Source organism: Hemibagrus wyckioides, linkage group LG15, assembly GCF_019097595.1.
Source record: "Hemibagrus wyckioides isolate EC202008001 linkage group LG15, SWU_Hwy_1.0, whole genome shotgun sequence".
NCBI lineage: Eukaryota > Metazoa > Chordata > Actinopteri > Siluriformes > Bagridae > Hemibagrus > Hemibagrus wyckioides.
In genome coordinates this window covers 5,661,524-5,683,681 of record NC_080724.1, presented here as the reverse complement: position 1 = coordinate 5,683,681, position 22,158 = coordinate 5,661,524, and the positions used below count along the sequence as shown (strand labels likewise).

The following is a 22,158-nucleotide window of genomic DNA, read 5'->3' as shown; positions in this document are numbered from 1 at the left end:
CAAACAGAGCTTTGGGCTCACTTTATTTTTTCATCCAAGTGCTTTTTAGTGCATGTTCAAAGTACATCACCACAAACAAAAATAAGCGCAAATCAAAATGGGTGACACCAGTTCAGGCATGCTTGTACAAAATCAGCTTCAGGTTTAGGGTTCAAGATGATTTTACATGTGCAGTGATGTAGTGAATACAACCCTTGCCTAAAGTAGAGGCATTGTTTACATACTCGCTCACCTTTTGTGTAACTGCAGGACAACACAGCATTATCAGGACAGAAAGGTTTGACAGTTTTTATTCATTTATTCATTCACATCTCTAATCACGTCTTGACAATTACTATACCACATCCTTTTTAGGCACAACCTTGCCAACTGCAACTCTTGTTACCAACTGCGGAAATTATGACAGAAAATGTGAATATTCAGTGCCCTCCAGAATTTTTGACATGTTTTATGGAGATGAATGTAAAAATAAAAGCAATAGTAAATGTTACAAGAGATATTTTGAGCTCAGGCACACTTGATTGCAGAGGCAACCATTCTGGCTACTAAGACTGAAAACTGACTATCATATTCTTCACAAGAGGCTCTGAACCACCCGACACAAGAGTGGCCCAAAGCCTTAAGCTAATCCCTCCTGTCACAGTCTGCTTCATTTTGTATTTGAGGCCATGCTATATGGGCTGGGCTTAATAGGCTAAAGTCTTCCTTTTATCCATAGAAGATACCCCAAGGCGGAGAATCGCTACGGAAGAGCAGGTCATCTTCCCTCTTCTTCATGGGTAAAAACCGTAAACAAGTTTTAAAGTATGACTAATTTTGCATCAGTGGGACTTGATATAAATGTCCATGTTTAACTAATTATATATTCTTTTCTTTTATCATTGGATTTGTATCATTGTGTAAATGTAGCGGAAAAGAGGAAAGCTTAGTATGTTACTTTCACACGTATGTTTCTGTTCACCTTTTTAACTTACTAAAGTGGATGGTGTACAGTCGTAGTTTTTTTTTTTTAAGTAATTACAGTGTAAAATGGTCTTTTTCGAAATATTTATTTGTTCTTTTTGTTCTTTAGTTGGAGAAGAGAGATTCGTGTGCGTAAGTTTGACAACAGACTGAAAGGAGAAACATGGTACTACACTCCTTGTGGGAAAAGAATAAAACAGTTTCCTGAGGTCATTAAGGTAAAGCTTAATCCTTTCTGCATTTCTGACATGAAATAGTTAAACAGTCAGTCATAGCACAGAATAGTAGCCATTTCCTTCTTTTTGCCCTTTATTATTTATGAAAGCTTGGACTGTCAGACTTGCAGAACCATCAGTGCTTTTTTGTAAATGCTTCTTATTCAAATAGTGGTGCTGTTTATTAACCTTTTTAATCCAGAGTTGGTATATAATTTTAGTACCTGAAGAGGCATGAGGAAAATCTGAAGGGAGTAACAAGGGAGCACTTCAGTTTTAGCCCACGTATGCCTGTGGGGGACTTCTATGAGGAGCGAGACACACCTGAGGTCAGTGGGCAAGAAACTTTGTTCTTTGCGTGTGTGTGTGTCTCTCTCTCTCTCTCTCTCTCTCTCTCTCTCTCTCTCTCTCTCTTTCTCTCTCTCTCTGTGTATATATATATATATATATATATATATATATATATATATATATATATATATATATATATATACAGTGAGGGAAAAAATTATTTGATCCCCTGCTGATTTTGTACGTTTGCCCACTGACAAAGAAATGATCAGTCTGTAATTTTAATTTTAATTTTAATGGTTTATCTGAACAGTGAGAGACAGAACAACAGAAAAATCCAGAAAAACACATTTCAAAAAAGTTATACATTGATTTGCATTTTATTGAGTGAAATAAGTATTTGACCCCTTTGCAAAACATGACTTAGTACTTGGTGTCAAACCCTTGTTGGCAATCACAGACGTCAGACATTTCTTGTAGTTGGCCACCAGGTTTGCACACATCTCACATCTCAAGGAATTTGGGCCCACTCCTCTTTGCAGATCCTCTCCAAGTCATTAAGGATTTGTGGCTGACCCTTCAGCTCCCTCCACAGATTTTCTATGGGATTAAGGTCTGGAGACTGGCTAGGCCACTAAAGGACCTTAATGTGCTTCTTTTTGAACCACTCCTTTGTTGCCTTGGCCGTGTGTTTTGGGTCATTGTCAGGCTGGAATATCCATCCACGACCCATTTTCAATGCCCTGGCTGAGGGAAGGAGGTTCTCATCCAAGATTTAATGGTATATGGCTCCGTCCATCGTCCCTTTGATGCGGTGCAGTTGTCCTGTCATCTGGGGATGGTGTACTTGGGGTCATAGGCAGCATTCCTCCTCCTCCAAACATGGCGAGTTGAGTTGATGCCAAAGAGCTGGATTTTGGTCTCATTTGACCACAACACTTTCACCCAGTTCTCCTCTGAATCATTCAGATGTTCACTGGCAAACTTCAGATGAGCCTGTACATGTGCTTTCTTTAGCAGGGGGACCTTGCGGGCGCTACTGGATTTCAGTCTTTCACGGCGTAGTGTATTACCAATTGTTTTCTTGGTGACTATGGTCCCAGCTGCCTTGAGATCATTGACAAAGTCCTCCAGTGTAATTCTGGGCTGATTCCTCGCTGTTCTCATGATCATTGAAACTCCATGAGGTGAGATCTTGCATGGAGCCCCAGACTGAGGAAGATTGACAGTCCTTTTGTGTTTCATCCATTTGGGAATAATCGCACCAACTGTTGTCACCTTCTCACCAAGCTGCTTGGCGATGGTCTTGTAGCTCATTCCAGCCTTGTGTATGTCTACAATCTTGTCTCTGACATCCATGGACAGCTCTTTGGTCTTGGCCATGATGGAGAGTTTGGAATCTGATTGATTGCTTCCTTCTGTGGACAGGTGTCTTTCATACAGGTAACGAGGTCCCCGAGAGTGCTCCTACTGTAATCTCAGCTCGTTACCTGTATAAAGACACCTGGAGCCAGAAATCTTTCTGATTGATAGGGGATCAAATACTTATTTCACTCATTAAAATGCAAATCAATGTAGAACTTTTCTGAAAAGCATTTTTCTGGATGTTTTTGTTATCGTTGTTATCGTTGTTTGCATCGTTGTTATTCTGCCTCTCACTGTTCAAATACACCTACCATTAAAATTACAGACTGATCATTTCTTTGTCAGTGGGCAAACGTACAAACAGCTTCAAGTTTTCTGGTAAGGCTTTCCACAAGGTTTAGGAGTGTGTTTATGGGAATTTTTTACCATTCCTCTAGAAGCACATTTGTGAGGTCAGGCACTGATGTTGGCTGTAAAGGCCTGGCTCACTGTCTCTGCTCTAATTCATCCATAAGGTGTTTCATTTTACTATGTACTGGGTCAGCTATATGTGGTTGAAATGACAATAAAGCATCTTGAATCTTTGTGCATTGGTGCAGAGTCAAGTTGGAACAGGAAGGGGCCATCCATAAACTGTTCCCACAAAGTTGGGAACATGAAATTTTCCAAAATGTCTTGGTATGCTGAAGCATTAAGTGTTCCTGTTACTGGAACTAAGGGGCCAAGCCCAACCCCTGATAAACAACACCTGAATTTAATAATTTGAAGGGGTGTCCCGAAACTTTTAGCAAAATTAGTTAAATAATTAGAACCAGTTGAGTCTTTGTAATACCGGGTCTCATACTAGTGAGAAATGTTGGATTAAGCATAAACATGTTGATTTTTTAAACAAATGATTTGTTTTTTAAAACAAATTTTTAAAATAAAAGCATTATAATCGAACAAGTATGATTTACAGGTATTGCTAGAAAATGAGAGTGCTAAAAATGTATATTTCATATAAATTACATGTCTTAAAATATTTTAGCAAGGTATTTGTATTAGACTTTCTTTTATGGCTTGCAGGGGAAGAAATGGTTCCTTCTGGCTAATGAAGAGATCCCATCCATGATTATGGCAATTACTGGCAGACGTGGTCGCCCTCCAAACCCTGATAAGGAAGCAAAGCCTCAATCTAGATCTCTTCAGCCAAAGAGGGGCCCACGTAGGCGTCCAGGCAGACCTCCCAAATTGAAAGTGGTTGATCTGCTTAGCAAAATAGATGCCAGGCTGTTGAAGAGACTGGAGGCAAAGGGTAAGATTTAAAGATTTTAGACTGAAATTTCTGTAAAATATTTAATTGGTCCATATGGACAAAGGGCATTTAGAAATAAAGACTGTAAGACAGTAATCACATATATATGTGATTGCAATCATTTTTATATATTTTCTTTTTTTTTTCTCAGAGGAGCTCACAGAGGAAGATAAAGTCAAACTGGCCAAGATCAAGAAGAAAATGAAGAAAAAGGTGATATTTTCAATAAACTGTTGTGCCCCTACAAAGACCCTGTTTATTCTTGCCAATTTTAGACATTTGTAGACAATTTTAGGCATTTAGACATTTTAAGGCATTTAAGCATTTTATTTATCTAGATTATGATTATATTTGGATTATAATCCAATCATTTAGTGCACTTTAAAAATTCACACATTAGTTGCATGTCTCACAAGTGTGAATCTCTCCAAGCCACATATAATAAGTGATATAATAAGTGATATATGTGCTCCATGTATTCCAGAGTTTACGGCTGTTAACATTCTGCCACTTGAAACTGATTTGCATAACTACATTCAAGCATTGTAATGACATTACAATCATTGTAATGAATTTAAATCATTATAATATCATATGCATTTGTAACATGTTTATACTTGTCTGAATGTTGGTACAGCTATTTGAAAGTTATATAGTAACCAATTCAAGAAAGCATGGAAATTAACATTCAACTCCCTAGATATTCTATAAGTCTGAGCCATGCCTAATGTAATGCAATATATGAGCAATTACAACATATGAAAACATCATCCAAACCATTACACTTTCAGCATGTTGTCTGGAAAGGCGAGGACTGGTCTAAGTTCACTAGTAATGAGAGCAAGTTTAACTTATTTGGGTCTGAAGGGAAAAATTATGCTCAGAGTCTAACTGGAGAAAGACTGAACCTAAAGTGTGCGAAGAAGGTAGAGGAGGAAATGTTTGGGGGCTGTTATACAGCAGGGTGAATGCAAATGTTTATCAGAACATCCTTCGGCAACATGTGGTTCCTTCATTTCCTGCATCTTCCAGTCAGTTTCCAATTTTCATGCAACTGATATTGACATGGGTTTTTAGTGAAATGCCTTGGTTATTTTGTAAAACCTGCTAGTAGAACACTGGTATATCCACAGATAATATTCCATCAAATTTTGAGTGATGAAGATTAATAAGTTGTACTCAAATTGTGATCTCCACTATTTATATGTGTGAAATAGGCAACAAGCTGCATTGTGTTCTCTGTCATAATATGTAAATTTTCATTTGCCTTAGATATTGCCTGCTGTGCTAATATTGCCTGTAGGGTGAACTTATTTTCTGATAAGCTCACCCTGGTCACCTTGTACAAGTCTGTTACACTGTAACTCTGTGATTCTGTGATTCTCATTTTTCTTACTAGGCAAGAATGAAAAGGATAGAAGATGCTAAGAACAGGAAGATCAGGCAGGAGAAACTAAAAGCTAAGGTAATGTGAAACAGAGAAAACATAGTAAATTTGGGTTAGGGTTGTAAAAAACATCGAAAATACTGTTCAGGTTTATATATTATATATTATCAGAATGCCAGAACTCTTTCCATGATTATTCTTTTAACTACTGTGGACTATTGTGGACATTTTCTGCACAAAAAGTTAAAGTATTCCAGCTCAAGAAATTTATGTGCCTTCCATTAAATGAAATTTTATATATAGTACATAATATCAACCATATAATACAGAATATCCTGATATAAATTTAGATTTAGCCAGAGGTGACAGTGGGAAGAAAAAATTCCTCGGGACAACATGAGGATGAAATGTTGATAGGGGCCAGACTCAAAATTAATTCATTCTCTTCTGGGTTACCCTGGATACTGGGATGATGAATCATTACTCATCTACAAATGTATAATACAAATGCAAACAATGTAAAGTGTGTTAAAATAATCTTATGAACAAGCCCCATGGTTTGAAGAAACTTTGAAATTTTTGATTTCTTTAGTGTTTTTAGTATGTGTGGGGTTGTTTTTCTTCAAAGGTCCTGGGAAGTGTTAAGATAACATTGCATCACTATCAGATTTTCTTTTTGAAAATGAAAAGCCATCTTTTGTTTATATTTTAGGATGTGGCTGAATCATCCAGATGGGCAATGATCCAAAACTGCACAAAAATGGGTCACTTACCAAAAAAAATGAACAAACCCCTGATATTTAAAGGGCAGAGTCTTGCATTACAGATTTGTGGGTGCATGTTGGCGGTATCATAAGAGAATAGGACTGTAGAGAACAAACATATACTCCATTTGAAAAACCACAAGCACTGTAAAGCAATATCATGGAGAAAATCATATAAATTCAAATTATAAATTATAAATATAACAATTCAGTTCACTTACAGTATTGCTTTTAATTTGTGAGGTAAGGACAACATGCCACAACAAAAAGCAAAATCATCTTTCAGTTGCTCTTAAGTGACTTTATCTCCTCCGTAAACAACAACAACAAAAAAACAGCAATCAATAGGGGGTTTCTGACTTCAGAATTGTCTGTATTTTCCACAAGTACTGAATGTTACATTTTTTGGCTATAATTGGAATAGGAGAATAGTGATGTTTTCCAGGAGGGTTCACTGTCCATATTAAGAGGAACTATCACTTGTCATTGTTTTTGATTCCAATAGTGCATTGAAGCCTCAATTTCCAAATTTATTACTAAAACATGGCTAGTGTTCAAGTGACTGAAGAGTATTTGGTTCTAAAACAGTAACTAAAACAATTCTATAAAATAACTGATTAAAATAATAATATAAATGTATAATAATAATAATAATCATCATGACAAAAAAAAGTCTGTTTATAGTCTTTCGAGTTTCTTTCTTGCTTTCAAGAAATATCTACTTTAAGAATAATACTTTAAGAATATCTACTCTTATGTTTGAGCCCTGGATTTCATCCATGAAGAATGTTCATTTGTTCTTAAAAAGATCAAGCGACATGAAGAGCAAAGAAGCTAAGAAAACTTGGAAAGCTGAGCAACTGCACCCTCACTGCAACACTAGATATAGTCATTACAACGTTTTGAAATGTCCTAAAAAAATTTCAAAAAGCTATTATTAATTCCTCTAATTAATTCCTATAATTATTATAATTACATTAATGAAACTAAATGTCTTGTATCACAATTCCACATCACTAAGGAAAGAATTTAAGAGTTAAGAACTGGGATTAAATTTAAAACAGGTCTGCTATTCAACACCTGAGCAGACATTGTTTGCTTTCACAGCTTGCTTGCAGGTGATATCTCAGTGATCAGAGTTGATGTTTGAGGGCTGTAGTAGTTCAGCGGTTTAGACATCGGACTAATGGAATGTAACAAGTTCCCCTGACAATTCCCAGCAACACCAAGCTGGCACTACTGTACTTTTGAACTAGGCTCTTAACCCTCAACTGCTTAGCTGTATAAATTAAATAATTGTAATTTGCTGTGGGCTTCTGCCAAATGCTATAAATGTAATCTTGCCATCATTTTGCATATCTTGCTGCTTTCACGGGACAAGATTTTTCCATTTACCAGAGTGTTTAGACTGCATGTGGACATTTAACCTGAAATTCTTGGTCCATTTTGATAGGAAATATTTGCTGAACCACTAGGTATATGTCTTGGACAGCACTTAAACATGTACCCCATTCTGGACCTAGCATGGCTGAATCCTGAACCAACAGGCTTTCAATGTCATTGATGTGACTGTCTTTGGGGTCACTTTCCATGCCTGGGAGACATCTGAATGGTTGAGACTGCGTGAGAGTAACAGTGTTCCCTTTCATGGGAGCTCAACGCTGTGTCATGGCTGATGCTATGGGAATGCTTCTATGTGGAAACTGTGTCTGAAGCTCTGTGTGAAATCATGGCAATCAATTTATCGGTTCAGGTAGGTCATGTGACGAAGCAGAGCGCACCTGCATGACCTTAAAAGGGCATCTACATTACATTACTCCAGCTTCTTTGTCTTCAGGAAGCACTCTGTGTATGTTTGTGTCAATTGTTTGTCCTGTCTGTGTAGACTGGGGAAAAAGGGAGCTCGCTTTGTGATTTCTACTGACCCGAATGAGGAACTATTATTGTCTTCATCGGACTCTGAGGGGCTTGATGCGGGTGATGATGAGCAGTTTGTCCCTAAATTACTTCTTGAAAGAAACCAATCAGTGGCATTCATGCTGTTGAGTTATGCACCGATTCCCGTGTTTGATGAAGCAGCACTCTGGATTCGGTAATATTTTCACGGCTTTATGAATCCCTTTCGTCCTCTCAGCTGACTCTAATACCTTTGCCTCGCCTCCTGGAGCTCGCTTTGTGATTTCTCCCAATCTAGATGGGGGTATAATGCTATCTGCATCGGACTCTGAGGAGCTTCATGTGGGCAACAAGAAGCAAACGGCATTCAAATTGCCACCGCATTCTATGGTGTTCGAAAAGCTTTTTGAGGTGATCACACTTGCTTTTGCTAAGCTTAGCTTAGATTGGCAAGATGAAAGGTTAGTATGCAACAATGCCTAGGGTTGAAGAGATGCTTGCGTGCTATCTCTCCCCTTCATTGGCTGTATGGAGAAAGACTGCATTCACATTGAGACCCTGTTGGGCCACATCAGCCTTGTAGGGAAGGCCTACAATCATGCAGGTTAAGCCATTGTGGTGCTGCATACAATGGCAGTTTTGTATTCACATCAAGCTGACCTGCTAAAAGAGCTCATATGTGGGGGAAGGGGCTCATCAATGAAGTCTGAACTTTGCCAGGCCACAGATTTAGCCCTCTGTGCCACAAAGCTGACGGCCCATGCCATCGGCCATTTCATGACTGCATTTGGTTGCCACAGAGAGGAAATCTGATAGAGGTAAAAGAAAGGGACAAAACCTTTCTGGACAAAGAAAGGACAGACCCCGGTTTCTCACCTTGGGTCCCACTCTTAAGGCGTGCTATTGTTGCTAGATTCTTTGGACGGACGCCTCCTCTCGGGAAGGGGGGGAGTCCTAGAAGGCCGCCTTGCCCATGCTATTTAGACAGGCTCCTGTCTCTCATGGCACTCAGATTGCCTGAAGATGTGAGCTGTGTTTCTAATGCTGAAACACTTTCTCCTGAAACTTAGGGGCTACCTTTGGTGGTCCCCTTCATTAGGGTGGTCTGTTCAGGTTGGTGCACAAGATCGGGCCTTGGTAGAGACCAGATTCCTCTCTCTGAGAGCAATTTACACTCCAGAGTACGTGATAGGGAAGCAGGCTTCCTGCTGAGGCAGGGGCTGAGGCCCGGGGAATGGCATTTCCACCTGTTGGTGTGGAATGCGTATGGCAATTTTTGGCCAGGCAGAGAAGTGGCTATGTTTGCCTCACTGTTCCTTTTGGCTTTGTCTTTTCCCTACTGGATGGTGCTCTTTGGGAGATTCCCGTCAGGAGAAGCCATCTCTCTCAGGTGCAGGGGGTGATTCTTCACACCAGCCATCAGGATCTAGTTCACTGTCCTGTTAGTACAGTGCTAGAGTTTTTAGCACACGCCTCTTTTATCACCCTCTACATTGAGATATATGTGGCAGACATTGCTGCGAGTCATGTCCCTATTCTCTGGTCTCTCGCCTTCTGCATGGTGCCAGGCAGCAGAGGCCTTCCTGCAGACTGTCTCCTCTCCTGGGACCTCTCAGTGGTCCTGGAGGGGCTTTCTGCCCTCCGCCCCACAACTTGGCGGAGCAGGAGAGACTGCACCTGCTGTGCCCAGTTCGGGTTCTTAGCACTTACACCCCTTTCATCTGCTTTGGCGGTCGCAACAAAAGCAATCCTGTCTCCAAGCATCACCTTGTGCTGGGTAATGGTAGCTATCTTCTAGGCCTATGAGCTGCCCTGTGTGGCTTTGTGAGAAGGGAACGAGATGCCACACCCCAGGCATCCACTCGCTCTTCCTTCAGACAAGTAGAAGCTGGAGTAATGTGATGTAGCTGCCCTTTTATGATCTTGCTAGCGCTCCACTTACCTCCACCTACCTGAGCCAATAAATCGGTGTGACTTCAGATCTAGCTTTAGACACAACTTCCACATAAAAGTGTTTCCACAGTGTCAGTCATGATGCAGCATTTTGTTCCCTTCACAGGGAACCGGGCTACATAGGTAACTTGGTGTAGTTACTTGTATTATTTGTCACAAATGCAGAATAGTTTCTCCTAAACTATATTGGAAGTTGCAGATTGCATTGAATTTATACATCTGGGAGAAGCGTAAGAATAGCTTACTGGCTTCAAGGTAGCCTTTACCCTCACTGGTTGGTAGCTGTTGTATGATGGAAAAAACCTGAAGAGCTGAATATGAACTGTTAGGTTACCAAACTGGGGATAAAATGGAAAAAAAAGATCTAATCCAGTATTTTGTATGCGAATAGTTGCAGAATGCCAGTGAGCCAATGCAAGAGGACCAAGCTCAGTCTTTCAACACAGACATCTACCAGTTTGTCAATGATCAACTGAAGAAACCAGGCTACAGAAGAAAAGTTTCTGTGGAGCAAAGTCTGGAGAAGGTCTGTCCTATGAAGAGGAGAGAAGGAGCACGTAGCAAAGCTAAAGCTCTGGCTAAGGCCCAGGCTGAAGCAGAGGCTCAAGCTCAAGCATCACTGGCAGCTAAGAGACAGGCAGAGAGAAGAGCACAGGCCAAGAGACGCTTAGAAGAGAGGAAGAGGCAGCAAAAGATCTTGGAGGAGCTTAAAAAGCCCACTGAGGACATGTGCCTCACTGACCACATGGTGAGTGCATAAAATAATGTATATTATAGTTTTTTGTTGTTGTTTTTCAAAATAAAAATAATTATCATCAGCTTATTTACTGTAATTAAAATAATTTATTATAACCCAAATTGTCACTTGCTAATCAATTATTGCTCTTGTCACTCAAGCCTCTTCCAGAGTTGTCTCGCATTCCAGGACTGGTGCTGTCAGGTTTCATCTTTTCCCGCTGTATCGTAGTTGTAGAGTTCCTGCACAGCTATGGGAAGGTATTGGGTCTTCAGGTGCCTAAGGATATCCCAAGTCTGGCCACCCTGCAGGAGGGTCTATTGGGTCTAGGCAACAGCCAGAGTGAACTTCTGGACCTGTTAGTAAATTTGGTCAATGCTGTGTTGCATGATCCTGGTTTACCATCATACTACCAGGTGCGTTGATATTGTATACTATAATGTTTTTGTTGAAATGTATTTATCCTTAATGTTGTTTTTATCTCTTTGTGTTGGTCTAATTTTATTTTTCTGTGCACTCTGATTGAAGAAAAAAGGGGCCTCAGTTAAACTTTGAACTTGAATTTTCATTAACTTTTGGCACACCTTTTGCATAAACACCGATGACACCATACCTCAAAATGAAACACTGGTAGCTTTATTCATGCACACACAGTACTAGAGCAGAGCGCTAAAGATTGAGAGAGAGAGGATCAAAAACATGTTGTTGTGCAGCATGGTGTTTTTATTTTGGAAAGTTTATTGGTTATGATTCTTTAATTAGTGGATGAGCAAGTGTTAACCAAAGTTTTACCAATAAATTAAGCTCAAAATGGATCTGAAAGATTTTCTTCTTTTTGTTGTTTTGGTAAATGTTACACTTCTGGTTGAAATCAGGTTTTTACCTGAAATGTATGCTTGATGACATGCATTAACATTTAAAAGTACTTTTCCTGTAGTCACTGAAGATCCTAGGTGAAAAGCTGGTGGACCTGGAACTACGCCACAGCACAGTGTCCGAGGTGCTCCGGGTCTTTCTGGAATCTCATGGCTTTGAGAGGGATATATGCAATAGTCTCCGCACTAAAAGCTTCCAAACCCTGAGCCCTGAAGTTAAGGCATCTATCTTGGCCTTCCTGGTGGAAGAGCTCAATGCCAGCAACATAGTCATTAAGTATGATATAACCAACTCATCTTCAAATATATACACTCACCATCCTCTTTATTAGGAATGCCTGTACACCTGCACATTTGTGCAGATATCTAATCAGCTAATCATGCAGTGCATTGCAAACAATCATGGAGACACAGTTCAAGAGCATCAGTTAATGTTAATGTTCACATCAAGCGTCAGAATGAGGGAAAAGTATGATCCCTATGTAACTTTAACTGTTATGGTTGTTGGTTCCAGATTGACCAAACCAGTTTGTCTACAACATAAAACACTCTATACAGTGCAGAAAACCACCTCAGAATGCACAAACCATCAAATATTGAGGTATCATGGGCACAGAGACACTGAAACTTTACAGTTGATTACTGGAAAGACCAGTTGGTTTTTTATTCTTCTTTAATTGTCCAGTTTTGATGGTAGCCTGTGCCCATGATTGTGTCCGATAACTTTTCTTGGCTGATGTGGTCTTCTGCTGTTGTAACCTGTCCACAGCAGGGTTTGTTATTTTGCACATTTTTTAGATGCTTTTCTGTTCACCACAGCTGATTATTTGACTTGCTATATGTTTCCTGGCAGTTCAAATCTGCTCTTTTTCCTCTGATGCCCATCAAAAAGGTGTTTCCATCCACACAACATGCACTTATTCTGTTGTTGTTGTTTTTTTGCATTATTCAGTGTAAACTTTAGAGACTGTTTCTAAAATACCCAAACCAGCTCTACTGAATGTAAAATTGGATAACTGCATAAAAGTAAAACTTTTGCCCAGTACTGTAATACATGGATCAGCCATAACATTATGACCACCTGCTTAATATTGTGTTGGTTCCACTTTTGTTGGCAAAACAGCCCTGACCCGATGCATGGACTCCACTAGATCTCTGAAGGTGTGCTGTGTTACCTGGCACCAAGTTGTTAGCAGCAGATCCTTTAAGTCCTGTAAGTTGCAAGGTGGGGCCTCCAAGGATCAGACTTGTTTGTCCAGCACATACCACAGATGCTCGATTGAATTGAGAGCTGGGGAATTTGGAGGCCAATTCAACACCTCAAACTCATTGTTGTGCTCATCAAACCATTCCTGAACCATTTTTGCTTTGTGGCACGGCGCATTAGCCTGCTGAAAGAGGCCACGGCCATTAGGGAATACCATTTCCATGCAAGGGTGTACATGGGCTGCAACAATGCTTAGGTAGTTGGTACGTGTCAAAGTAACATCCACATGGATGGCAGAACCCAAGGATTCCCAGAAAAACATCGCCCAAAGCATGACACTGCCACCGCTGGCGTGCCTTATTCCCATAGTGCATCCTGGTGCCATGTGTTCCCCAGTAAGTGACACACATGCACCTGGCCATCCACGTAATGTAAAAGAAGACGTGATTCATCAGACCAGGCCAACTGCTTCCACACATATACATATATATATAGAGAGAGAGAGAGAGAGAGAATGTGTGCGTATGTACCCTTAAAAACATTTTAAGTATGTTTAAAATATTTTTTTAAAACATTGTACAGTGAAATTGACAAGACCCTGGAGAACATGACTACCTACAAGAAGAACAAGTGGATCACAGAGGGCAAACTGCGCAAGTAAGGCATTTATCCATTTTTGTCAATGCATTTTGAATTGACGTGTCTCAGTATTAATCTAATTCACACATGTGACAGAATGAAAGCTGCTTTAGCACGGAAAACTGGGCGCTCTGAGGAGGAGCTGTTTCTAGAGGAGCGGAGGCGCAGTACCCGTGTTAGCATGGCTGAAGATGAGACCCTCCCAAATAGTAGCTTTCTGCAGTATGGCAGCTCTCGCCAGCGTAAAGACGAGCTCAAAATTTATGAGGTATTACATAAGTTTTTTTTGTAATATCACTAAGAGTTTGCAATTTTATTGCTAGTTTCATATGTTATATCAGTGTAATGTGACCAGTGAGTTTTGTGTGTTGGGGGTGCTTGTTTGTGTTCTCTAATATTAACAGATGTCTGATATATTGTAATATATTGCACTAAAAATATGCAGGCAATTCTATATGTAAAATATTCCTACTTTCATGATTCAGTTTTATTTAGTATTATTTCTTTTTAGAGCTTTTAACAATGACCAGAAGGTAACAGACAAAAGAGTGCCCTGGGACATAAACTAGGACCATTGCTAGGCATAACTAACTACTGGGGCACAGTGCTCTTTTTCTAGAGGTATTGTAAGTGAAGGTAGTGTTGCTTTCATGACTTTTGGAACTTATTAAAACTAGAATGTTTCAAGTAAAGTAAAACGAACTGCACATAATATTCTATGAATGACCTATAACACAAATTACCTAATAAAACAAAACAAAACACAGCAAGAGAAATTCATTACTAGCAGCAAATGTGAAAATATGTCTGGCAAATAGCATCATGGATGGCAGCTCAACAGAACTCAATCCCAGCAAAACAGAACTTCTATTCATCCCAGGTGATTGATTCCCATGTCATCTTCTCACATTTCCCCTTTCGGCAACTAACTAATTTCCTCTTCTGCCACTGCACGCATCCTAGGATACTTGGGGTACCCATGGGCAATCAGCTGTCCCTTTTTTTTTTCTTTTTTTTTTGCTAGTTCATAATTTGACACGCTCATGTTGGACACGCTCACGCTCTGATTCTTTACAGTATCAGAAGGCTTCATAGATTCAATTTTTATCAACTCGCTTGTTCAGCCTCTTGACTGGACTACAGCATCTTACTGTTGGCAGGTCTACCTCTGAGCTCAATTCACCCTCTGTAAAAAGTTCTCCCACATTAAAAATAAATCAATCAATAAATAAAAATAGTTGTTTCTGTGGGCTATCCCAACAGAGTTTCAGACTCATGGTGTCCTTACTCTGTAACCTAGCGAACCAGTATCACTGTATTCCTCAATAAAGACTTCAGAGCACTTTTGTTTGTCACTTTGGATAAGGGCATCTGCCAAATGAGTGAACATGTACAGAATGTGAGTGTTTTTCATGACCACTATTTAAATTCTCCACTGCAAAATGTCTTTGTCCAAGGTAACAAATGTAGCTGGCTAATGCGATTCATTTAAAATTGACTAGTAAACGTTAGAAAAAAACAATAAATGTGTGGACATTATGCCTGTTAACATAAATATGTGGACATGCATGTGTGTGCTTTTTTTTTTTTAATTTTTAAAATGTTAACAGAAGTCAATAGAATGTCCCTAATAATAGTCAATCCCCACTAGCTGTATTATGTTTGAAGTGTGCTATTTTTTATGCTTCATGTTATTTTTATTTAAGTTTTTTACATTCATGTATGAGTGACACCTGCTGCAAATTACAGAACCACATTATTTATACAATCTACACTGTATTTAAATTATCAACATAAATGTTGTGATAGTAGAATATTCAATTCAAATCAATTTATTTATAAAGCACTTTTACCAATGGACATTGTTTCAAAGCAGCTTTACAGAAGTATAGAAAATAGAAAATATATAAAGTTTACAGTTAAGTTACTATTTGTCCCTAATGTTAATACTATCCCAATATGCAGATAATAATATCCCAATATATATATGCATACTGTAGCAAAGTGTGCAAGTATCATAGTGATTATCATTAATGTGATTATCCTGATCATTTTACACTCACATAGGGATGCCAACATAATGAAACTAGCTATTCAATGCCCCACTGTCTCACATCACATTTTAGGTGAATGGTTTTGTAATTTCCATTATCAGATTCTGGCCATTTTGTAATGGTCCTCCGGGCTTTTCATTAATTTCTATTATGTTCTGATGTATAAGTGTAGTTTATATTTCCTTACAGGCTGAAAGTCTAAACAGTGCAAGTGTTCCTGAGCTGGAGCGACAGATTGATAAACTAACCAAGGTAGGGCTTTTAAATTTACAATAGGGCAATAATAGAATTATAGGTTATTATTAAATACTTGTTAGATGCTCATAATATTCATATTTCATACTTATATATTTTTTGTCATATTGCCTACACATACCCCATACTTTCAGTGACAACTGTAAACAATAACACTAGGACAATAATGTTTAACTTAACTTGTATTTTGTGAATTCCTTGAGGACCCCTATTCAGATTGGAATACACTGATTCAGTTCTTTCACAGTAGGTCTCAGCATTTCTGCTGTGCCAAAAACACTTGTGTAATGCAACATCCATGACTTAATTGCTATGTCAGTGCCACTGCTGTGCTAAGAATAGTCCGCTATGCCAGACAAACCTGCTACTAATTGCAGCAGTCTTCTGACTGAAGGCTGTTAGCACAATCATGTTGCAGAAATAAGCTACATGCTGCACAAGGGATTTTTTTTGTTAATTATGCAAGTACAATTAAGCAGCACTGACACTGTCTTGGTAAAAAAAAAACAAAAAAACATTGTTCTTAAAATACAGCTAGTTCATAAGTATCGTATTGGTTTTGATTGCTGAGATGATGCATCATTATGATATTATGGAGGAATTATGTTTTTCAGCGCCACGAGTTTTTTCGTAAGAAGTTGCTCCAGTCATCACATTGCATGCGGGCAATGTCACTGGGACAAGACCGATACCAGCGGAGGTACTGGCTGCTGCCAAATATCGGTGGTCTGCTAGTAGAAGGGCCAGATGAGATCTTAGGTAAATCATGTGCATCTCATATCTGGTGATAAATGATTGTTTTTAATTTTTTTTAATTATTGTTTTATATAAAATTCATTACATTGAAATTATAGAATTCCATGCAAATTTACAATAAAAAAAACCTGAATAAAACTGCAATTTAATTACATAAAAGGAAATATAGAATAAAATAAAAAAAAGAACCTAATTCAGGAAATTTAAGGAAAATTTTAAATAGAATGAAATATTTCATTTTTATTCACTGATACTGATCTACTGTAGTGCATTAATTTTGTGGTAGTTTCATCAACTAAAACATGACTAAATTCCAGAAAGCTGTTAAAATCAACATTTATTTACTGCTATTTCTCTTTTGACAGCTTCAGGAGACATTCTGTTGAAGGAAGAACCTAAGCCTTCTGTTGAGAAAGAGGTTATGTCTTCTGTGAAGGTGGATAACATAGTGGAGCCACAGCTGTCTCCATTGCTCAGTGCTACCAAAACACACCAACCATTTTGCCCTCACCCTTCCAATATCCCCTCCATTTCATCTCCTGCAGATGTAGACCCTCTTCCAGGTGAGGCTTCTCTCATGTGCAGCCCACGAGGGTGGGGCCGACCCCGCAAAATCAGACCAGAAGTTGAGCTCCATTTACGCACAGTCAAGAATCGCCGCCAGCGCTACAATAAATCAGGTGGCTAGGATTCAGTGCAAGGGGAGGGCATAATTCTGAAATTTTAGATCTAATCCAGTCTACCTTGCATTCCTGGTTACATTCATCTCAATGCTTTTTTTATCAATGACCTATGTGATGTCTTTGCATTAGGGGCAGAGAACAGCAAGGGTGGCAGCCAATCAGAAGACTTTATGAAGGCACACAAAGATAGTAGACAGATGTTGCCTAAGGAGGAATCACTAAATCCATGTGCGTCTACGTTCATGTCTTCTTTTAAAGAGACTCCACTTCCTGTTGGTACTAGTCCACACTTTAGACCAGTCACACTACCAAAGGTCAGTGCTACTCAGGTGATTATCATTTCTGGTAATTATAATTTAATTTTTCTTAACTTTTCTACATAATGCTGTACATACACTATATTGCCAAAAGTTTTGGGACACCCCTCCAAATCTTTGAATTCAGGGATTGGGCTTGGCTCAACCCGGTGGAACACCTTTAGGATGAACTAGAGCGGAGACTCTGAGCCAGACCAAAACTGGGACGTCTGAATGTCTTACATGCACATAAATTTTATAGGGAGTTGGCCCGCCCTTTGCAGCTACAAGGTTTAGGATTGTGTTTATGGGAATTTTTGACCATTCCTATAGAAGCGCATTTATGAGGTCAGGTACTGATCTTTGGACAAGAAGGCCTGGCTCGCAGTCTCCACTCTAATTCATCCCAAAGGTGTTCTGTCGGGATGAGGTCAGGTCTCTGTGCAGGCCAGTCAAGTTCCTCCACAGCAAACTCGCTCATCCATGTCTTTATGGACCTTGCTTTTTGCACTGCTACACAGTCATGTTAGAACAGGAAGGGGCCATCCCCAAACTGCTCCCACAAAGTTAGCTTGAAATTATTCAAAATGTTTCGGTATGCTGAAGCATTAAGAGTTTCTTTCAATGGAACTAAGGGGCCGAGCCCAACCCCTGAAAAACAACACCTGAATTCAGTGATTTGGAGGATTGTCCCAAAACTTTTGGCAATATAGTGTATATTAGCAGATACATTTTCTAATAATAATAACATACAGTATCAAGGCATGTGTTGTTTATGGGTTTTCTTGTAAAGATTTGTATATAATTTTGCTGTTACTGTTTGTTTTCCACTCCTTATGTGTGCTTCACTCAGACTCCTAGACCTGGCAGGAGGTGCAGGAAGGGCAGTGGTGCTGGGTACAGGAACACTGAGGCAGTTGCTGTGAAACGCAGGGGCAGACCCCCCTCCTCTCACTTTCAGGAAATGGAGCAGCAGTACTTCAAGCAGCTAGTGGTCAGGCCCATTCCACAGGGTTAGTTTGATTTGCATTTGCTTCCCTACCAGACCTTACTGTATTCTAGTTGGTTGACATAAACAAGCGTGGTTCAAGGTTTGTGGCCATGAACATAAACTGAACATAACACACAAATGTGCATTCTAAACATCCCATTTCAGATTTAGTTCACCATTTGCTATTATAATAACCTCCATGTTTTTGGGAAGACTTTAAACAAGATATTGGTATGTTATTTCAGCTACAAGAACATTAAATAAGTCAGGCACTATGTTAGGTTATGTTGCACTATGTTACTAATGGGCGAAAGGCCTGGGACACAGTCAGCGTAACAGTTCATCCTAAAGATGATCATCATGTTTGGGCTTACATATCAGTGTGATGTTCAGGTGTCTTTTTTTGGGTATACAGTAATAATATTAATAAAATTAATATTAATGAAGTGGCTGAGCTTATATTCTTAACATGCATAAATCAGCACTACTGCTACATGAGACCAATATTAATTCTAAGAAAATTGGGAAAATGTTATGTGCTTTTGTTTAATTTGCTTAATCTCACACTGAAAATATGAGACATCTAAAGTTTACCTAAAGATCTAAGAAAAGTAAATAAACTTAGCACAAAATATATTTAAACACAACTTCCATGTTTGCCCTATATTTCTGCTAGTCCTGCCAGGGCATGTTGTTTTGTCTGTCTGTCTGTCTGTGTGTGTGTGTGCGTGTGCTTATTTGTTTGCATTAATAGCATCGGTTCAGCAACCCACTGACATCACCACTATTACTTGTTCCTTTACTGATGCTGTTTCAGGAATGTAAAGCAGTTTCTTTCAGTTGTTTGTTTTGGGGCATTTTTCACCTTCAGTCCCTTCTGACTGACAGTTTAAAACCTTCCACATTTTTCCCTGATGCCATCATGACTTACATAGTCATTTATTATTAGTGAGCCCATTCCAGAAGAAACCATTCAAGCCCAAGCCTTGACACTATCTCCACTGTGCTTGAGCTTGTGTTTCTCTGAGCATTATCAGAGCCTTCCTTTTTCTGTACTTGGCCTTTTTATCACTTTGGTAGAGGTTAAACTTAAGCATATCACACATACAATGAAAATGTGTGGCATTTCCACATACACTGAAAATGTATGACTCCAATTGTTCACACACTCCTTGTATCACTATCTCCATTTTCAAGAGAATAAATATAGAGGCCATACCTAGAGATATAAACTATTTCCAAAGTTTTTGGGACACCTGCCTTTACATGCACATGAACTTTAATGACACCCCATTCTTAATCCGTAGGTTTATATATGGTGTTGCCCTGACCTTTGCAGCTATAACAGCTTCAATTCTTCTAGGAATGCTTTCCACAAGGTTTTGGAGTGTGTTTATGGGAAATTTTGACCATTCCTCTAGAAGCACATTTGTGAGGTCAGGCACTGATGTTGGACAAGAAGGTCTGGCTCACAGTCTCCGCTCTTCCCAAAGGTGTTCTATCGGGTTGAGGTCAGGACTTGCAAGTTCCTCCACACAGTAATTGCTCATCCATGTCTTTATGGGCCATGCTTTGTGTACTGGTGCACGGTCATTATTGGAACAGGAAGAACTTTGTTCCCAACAAAGTTGGGAGTATGAAATTGTCCAAAATGTCTTGGTATGCTGAAGCATTAAGAGTTCCTTTCACTGAAACTAAGGGGCCAAGCCCAATCGCTGAAAAACAACCCCACACCATAATCCCCCCTCCACCAAACTTTGCATTTGTCACAGTGCAGTCAGGCAAGTACCATTCTCCTGGCAACCGCCAAACCCAGACTCGTCCATTGGATTGCCAGACAGAGAAGCATGATTTGTCACTCCTAAGAACACATGTTCACTGCTCTAGAATCCAGTGGCGGTGTGCTTTACACCACTGCATCTGACGCTTTGGATTGCACTTGGTGCTGCTCAGCCATAAAAACCCATTCCTTGAAGCTGTCTATGCACTGTTTTTGAGCTAATCTGAAGGCCACATGAAGTTTGGAGGGCTGTAGCTATTGACTCAGCATGCGCTGACCATGCTTTGTGATTTTACATGGCCTACTAGTTCGTGGCTGAGTTGCTGTTGTTCCCAATTGCTTCCGCTTTGTTATAATACCACTAACAGTTGACCATGGAATATTTAGTAGTAAGGAAATTTCACAAATTGCACAGGTGGCGGCCTATCACGGTACCATGCTTGAATTCACTGAGCTCCTGAGAGCGATCCATTCTTTGACAAATGTTTATAGAAGCAGTCTGCATGCCTAGGTGCTTGATTTTATACACCTGTAGCCATGGAAGTGATTGAAACACCTGAATTCATTGATTTGGAGGGGTGTCCGAAAATGTTTGGCAACATAGTGTATGTGAACCTGTTTGATAAGTTCAAAAATTCTAGGAATGCTTTGCAAAAGTAGGTTTTGCCTATTATTCAGATTATGATAAATGTGAGTACCTCAAATTCTGCACACGACCTCAGAATGTTTTGTATGCACATGAGATTTTGTCCAAATCTATCCAAGCAATCATGAGTTACAGATGTTCATTAGAATTTATTGACATGTGTTGGCCATAGTGTTTACATATCTAAACATGTTTTTGATTTTTATTGAGGCTCACACTCTTCTTACTTGTTTAAAATTATAAACAGGACTAGTTCACAGATGTTCTGCATTTTTGCAAATTATCAAAAAAGTCTAGGTGGGTGACCCTGGGTGTGTGTTTGGGCCAACTGATAGAATTAAGGGGGTGTCCAGTCTTATTCGGGAAGGGCTGCTGTGGCTGCAGGCTTTCATTCCAACCAAGCAAAAGTCACACCTGTATCTACTGAAAGCATACATTACTGTCTAAAAGCTGGAATTAGATGTGACTACTTCTTGTTTGAAATGAAAACCTACAGCCATACCTGCCCTTAGACACCCCCTGCACCCCATGAGAATCTATTATCTAACTGGGACACACTTGCTGAAATGGGATTTTTTAAGTGGCTTTTCTTATTACAACCCCCCAAAACTATTGGAAAGTCAAGGAAGTTCTTTTGTGTTTTTACTATACCCTGAAGTAGGGCTGAAACAACAAATCAATCATATCGATAATAATCAATAATGTAAATCGTTGTCAACGAATGACATTATCAATTAGTTGGCCGGCGCACGTCACCACGCATTCAATCATAGCATTGTTACAGGCGCACATCGGAAATGCACAAAAGCATGAAAATGATGAACGAGCACATAAAGTTTAATGCAGATTTGTCATGTGCCATATTTGTGTCCTTAATGTGTTAGTGTGTTCTTTTCCATTATTTTTCAATAAATGCGATATACGAGTGTGTTTGATTGTTACGCGCGCATATTTTGCAGCCTCTCGCGCGTCTTATGTTAAAACGATTTCAACTTTTACAAGCAGCGCAGCTCATCATTGTCACTCACAGAACACTGGACAGATCAGAAGGCCCCAGAGGAGGGGCAAGCGTTGCAAGCTTTGTGTACAGTTGCAAGTTGGCATGGCAATTT

At 39.4% G+C, this 22,158-nt stretch overlaps 1 protein-coding gene across 5 annotated transcripts in view; it reads left to right on the top strand.

The window, feature by feature from the left end:
• baz2a (bromodomain adjacent to zinc finger domain, 2A) overlaps window positions 1–22,158 on the top strand; it is a 63,521-nt gene that overhangs the window by 22,999 nt on the left and 18,364 nt on the right. For 3 of the 5 annotated variants that reach the window (XM_058410114.1, XM_058410115.1, XM_058410117.1), the window contains 16 exons: window positions 719–779; window positions 1,073–1,181; window positions 1,400–1,507; window positions 3,900–4,128; window positions 4,280–4,341; window positions 5,528–5,593; window positions 10,520–10,876; window positions 11,026–11,280; window positions 11,802–12,016; window positions 13,529–13,603; window positions 13,682–13,853; window positions 15,829–15,891; window positions 16,509–16,653; window positions 17,016–17,330; window positions 17,463–17,662; window positions 18,483–18,642. In XM_058410114.1, coding sequence (XP_058266097.1) covers window positions 719–779; window positions 1,073–1,181; window positions 1,400–1,507; window positions 3,900–4,128; window positions 4,280–4,341; window positions 5,528–5,593; window positions 10,520–10,876; window positions 11,026–11,280; window positions 11,802–12,016; window positions 13,529–13,603; window positions 13,682–13,853; window positions 15,829–15,891; window positions 16,509–16,653; window positions 17,016–17,330; window positions 17,463–17,662; window positions 18,483–18,642 — 2,592 coding nt within the window. The remainder of the gene's footprint in view (window positions 1–718; window positions 780–1,072; window positions 1,182–1,399; window positions 1,508–3,899; window positions 4,129–4,279; window positions 4,342–5,527; window positions 5,594–10,519; window positions 10,877–11,025; window positions 11,281–11,801; window positions 12,017–13,528; window positions 13,604–13,681; window positions 13,854–15,828; window positions 15,892–16,508; window positions 16,654–17,015; window positions 17,331–17,462; window positions 17,663–18,482; window positions 18,643–22,158) is intronic. The other 2 variants (XM_058410116.1, XM_058410113.1) reach the window with 2 other exon arrangements.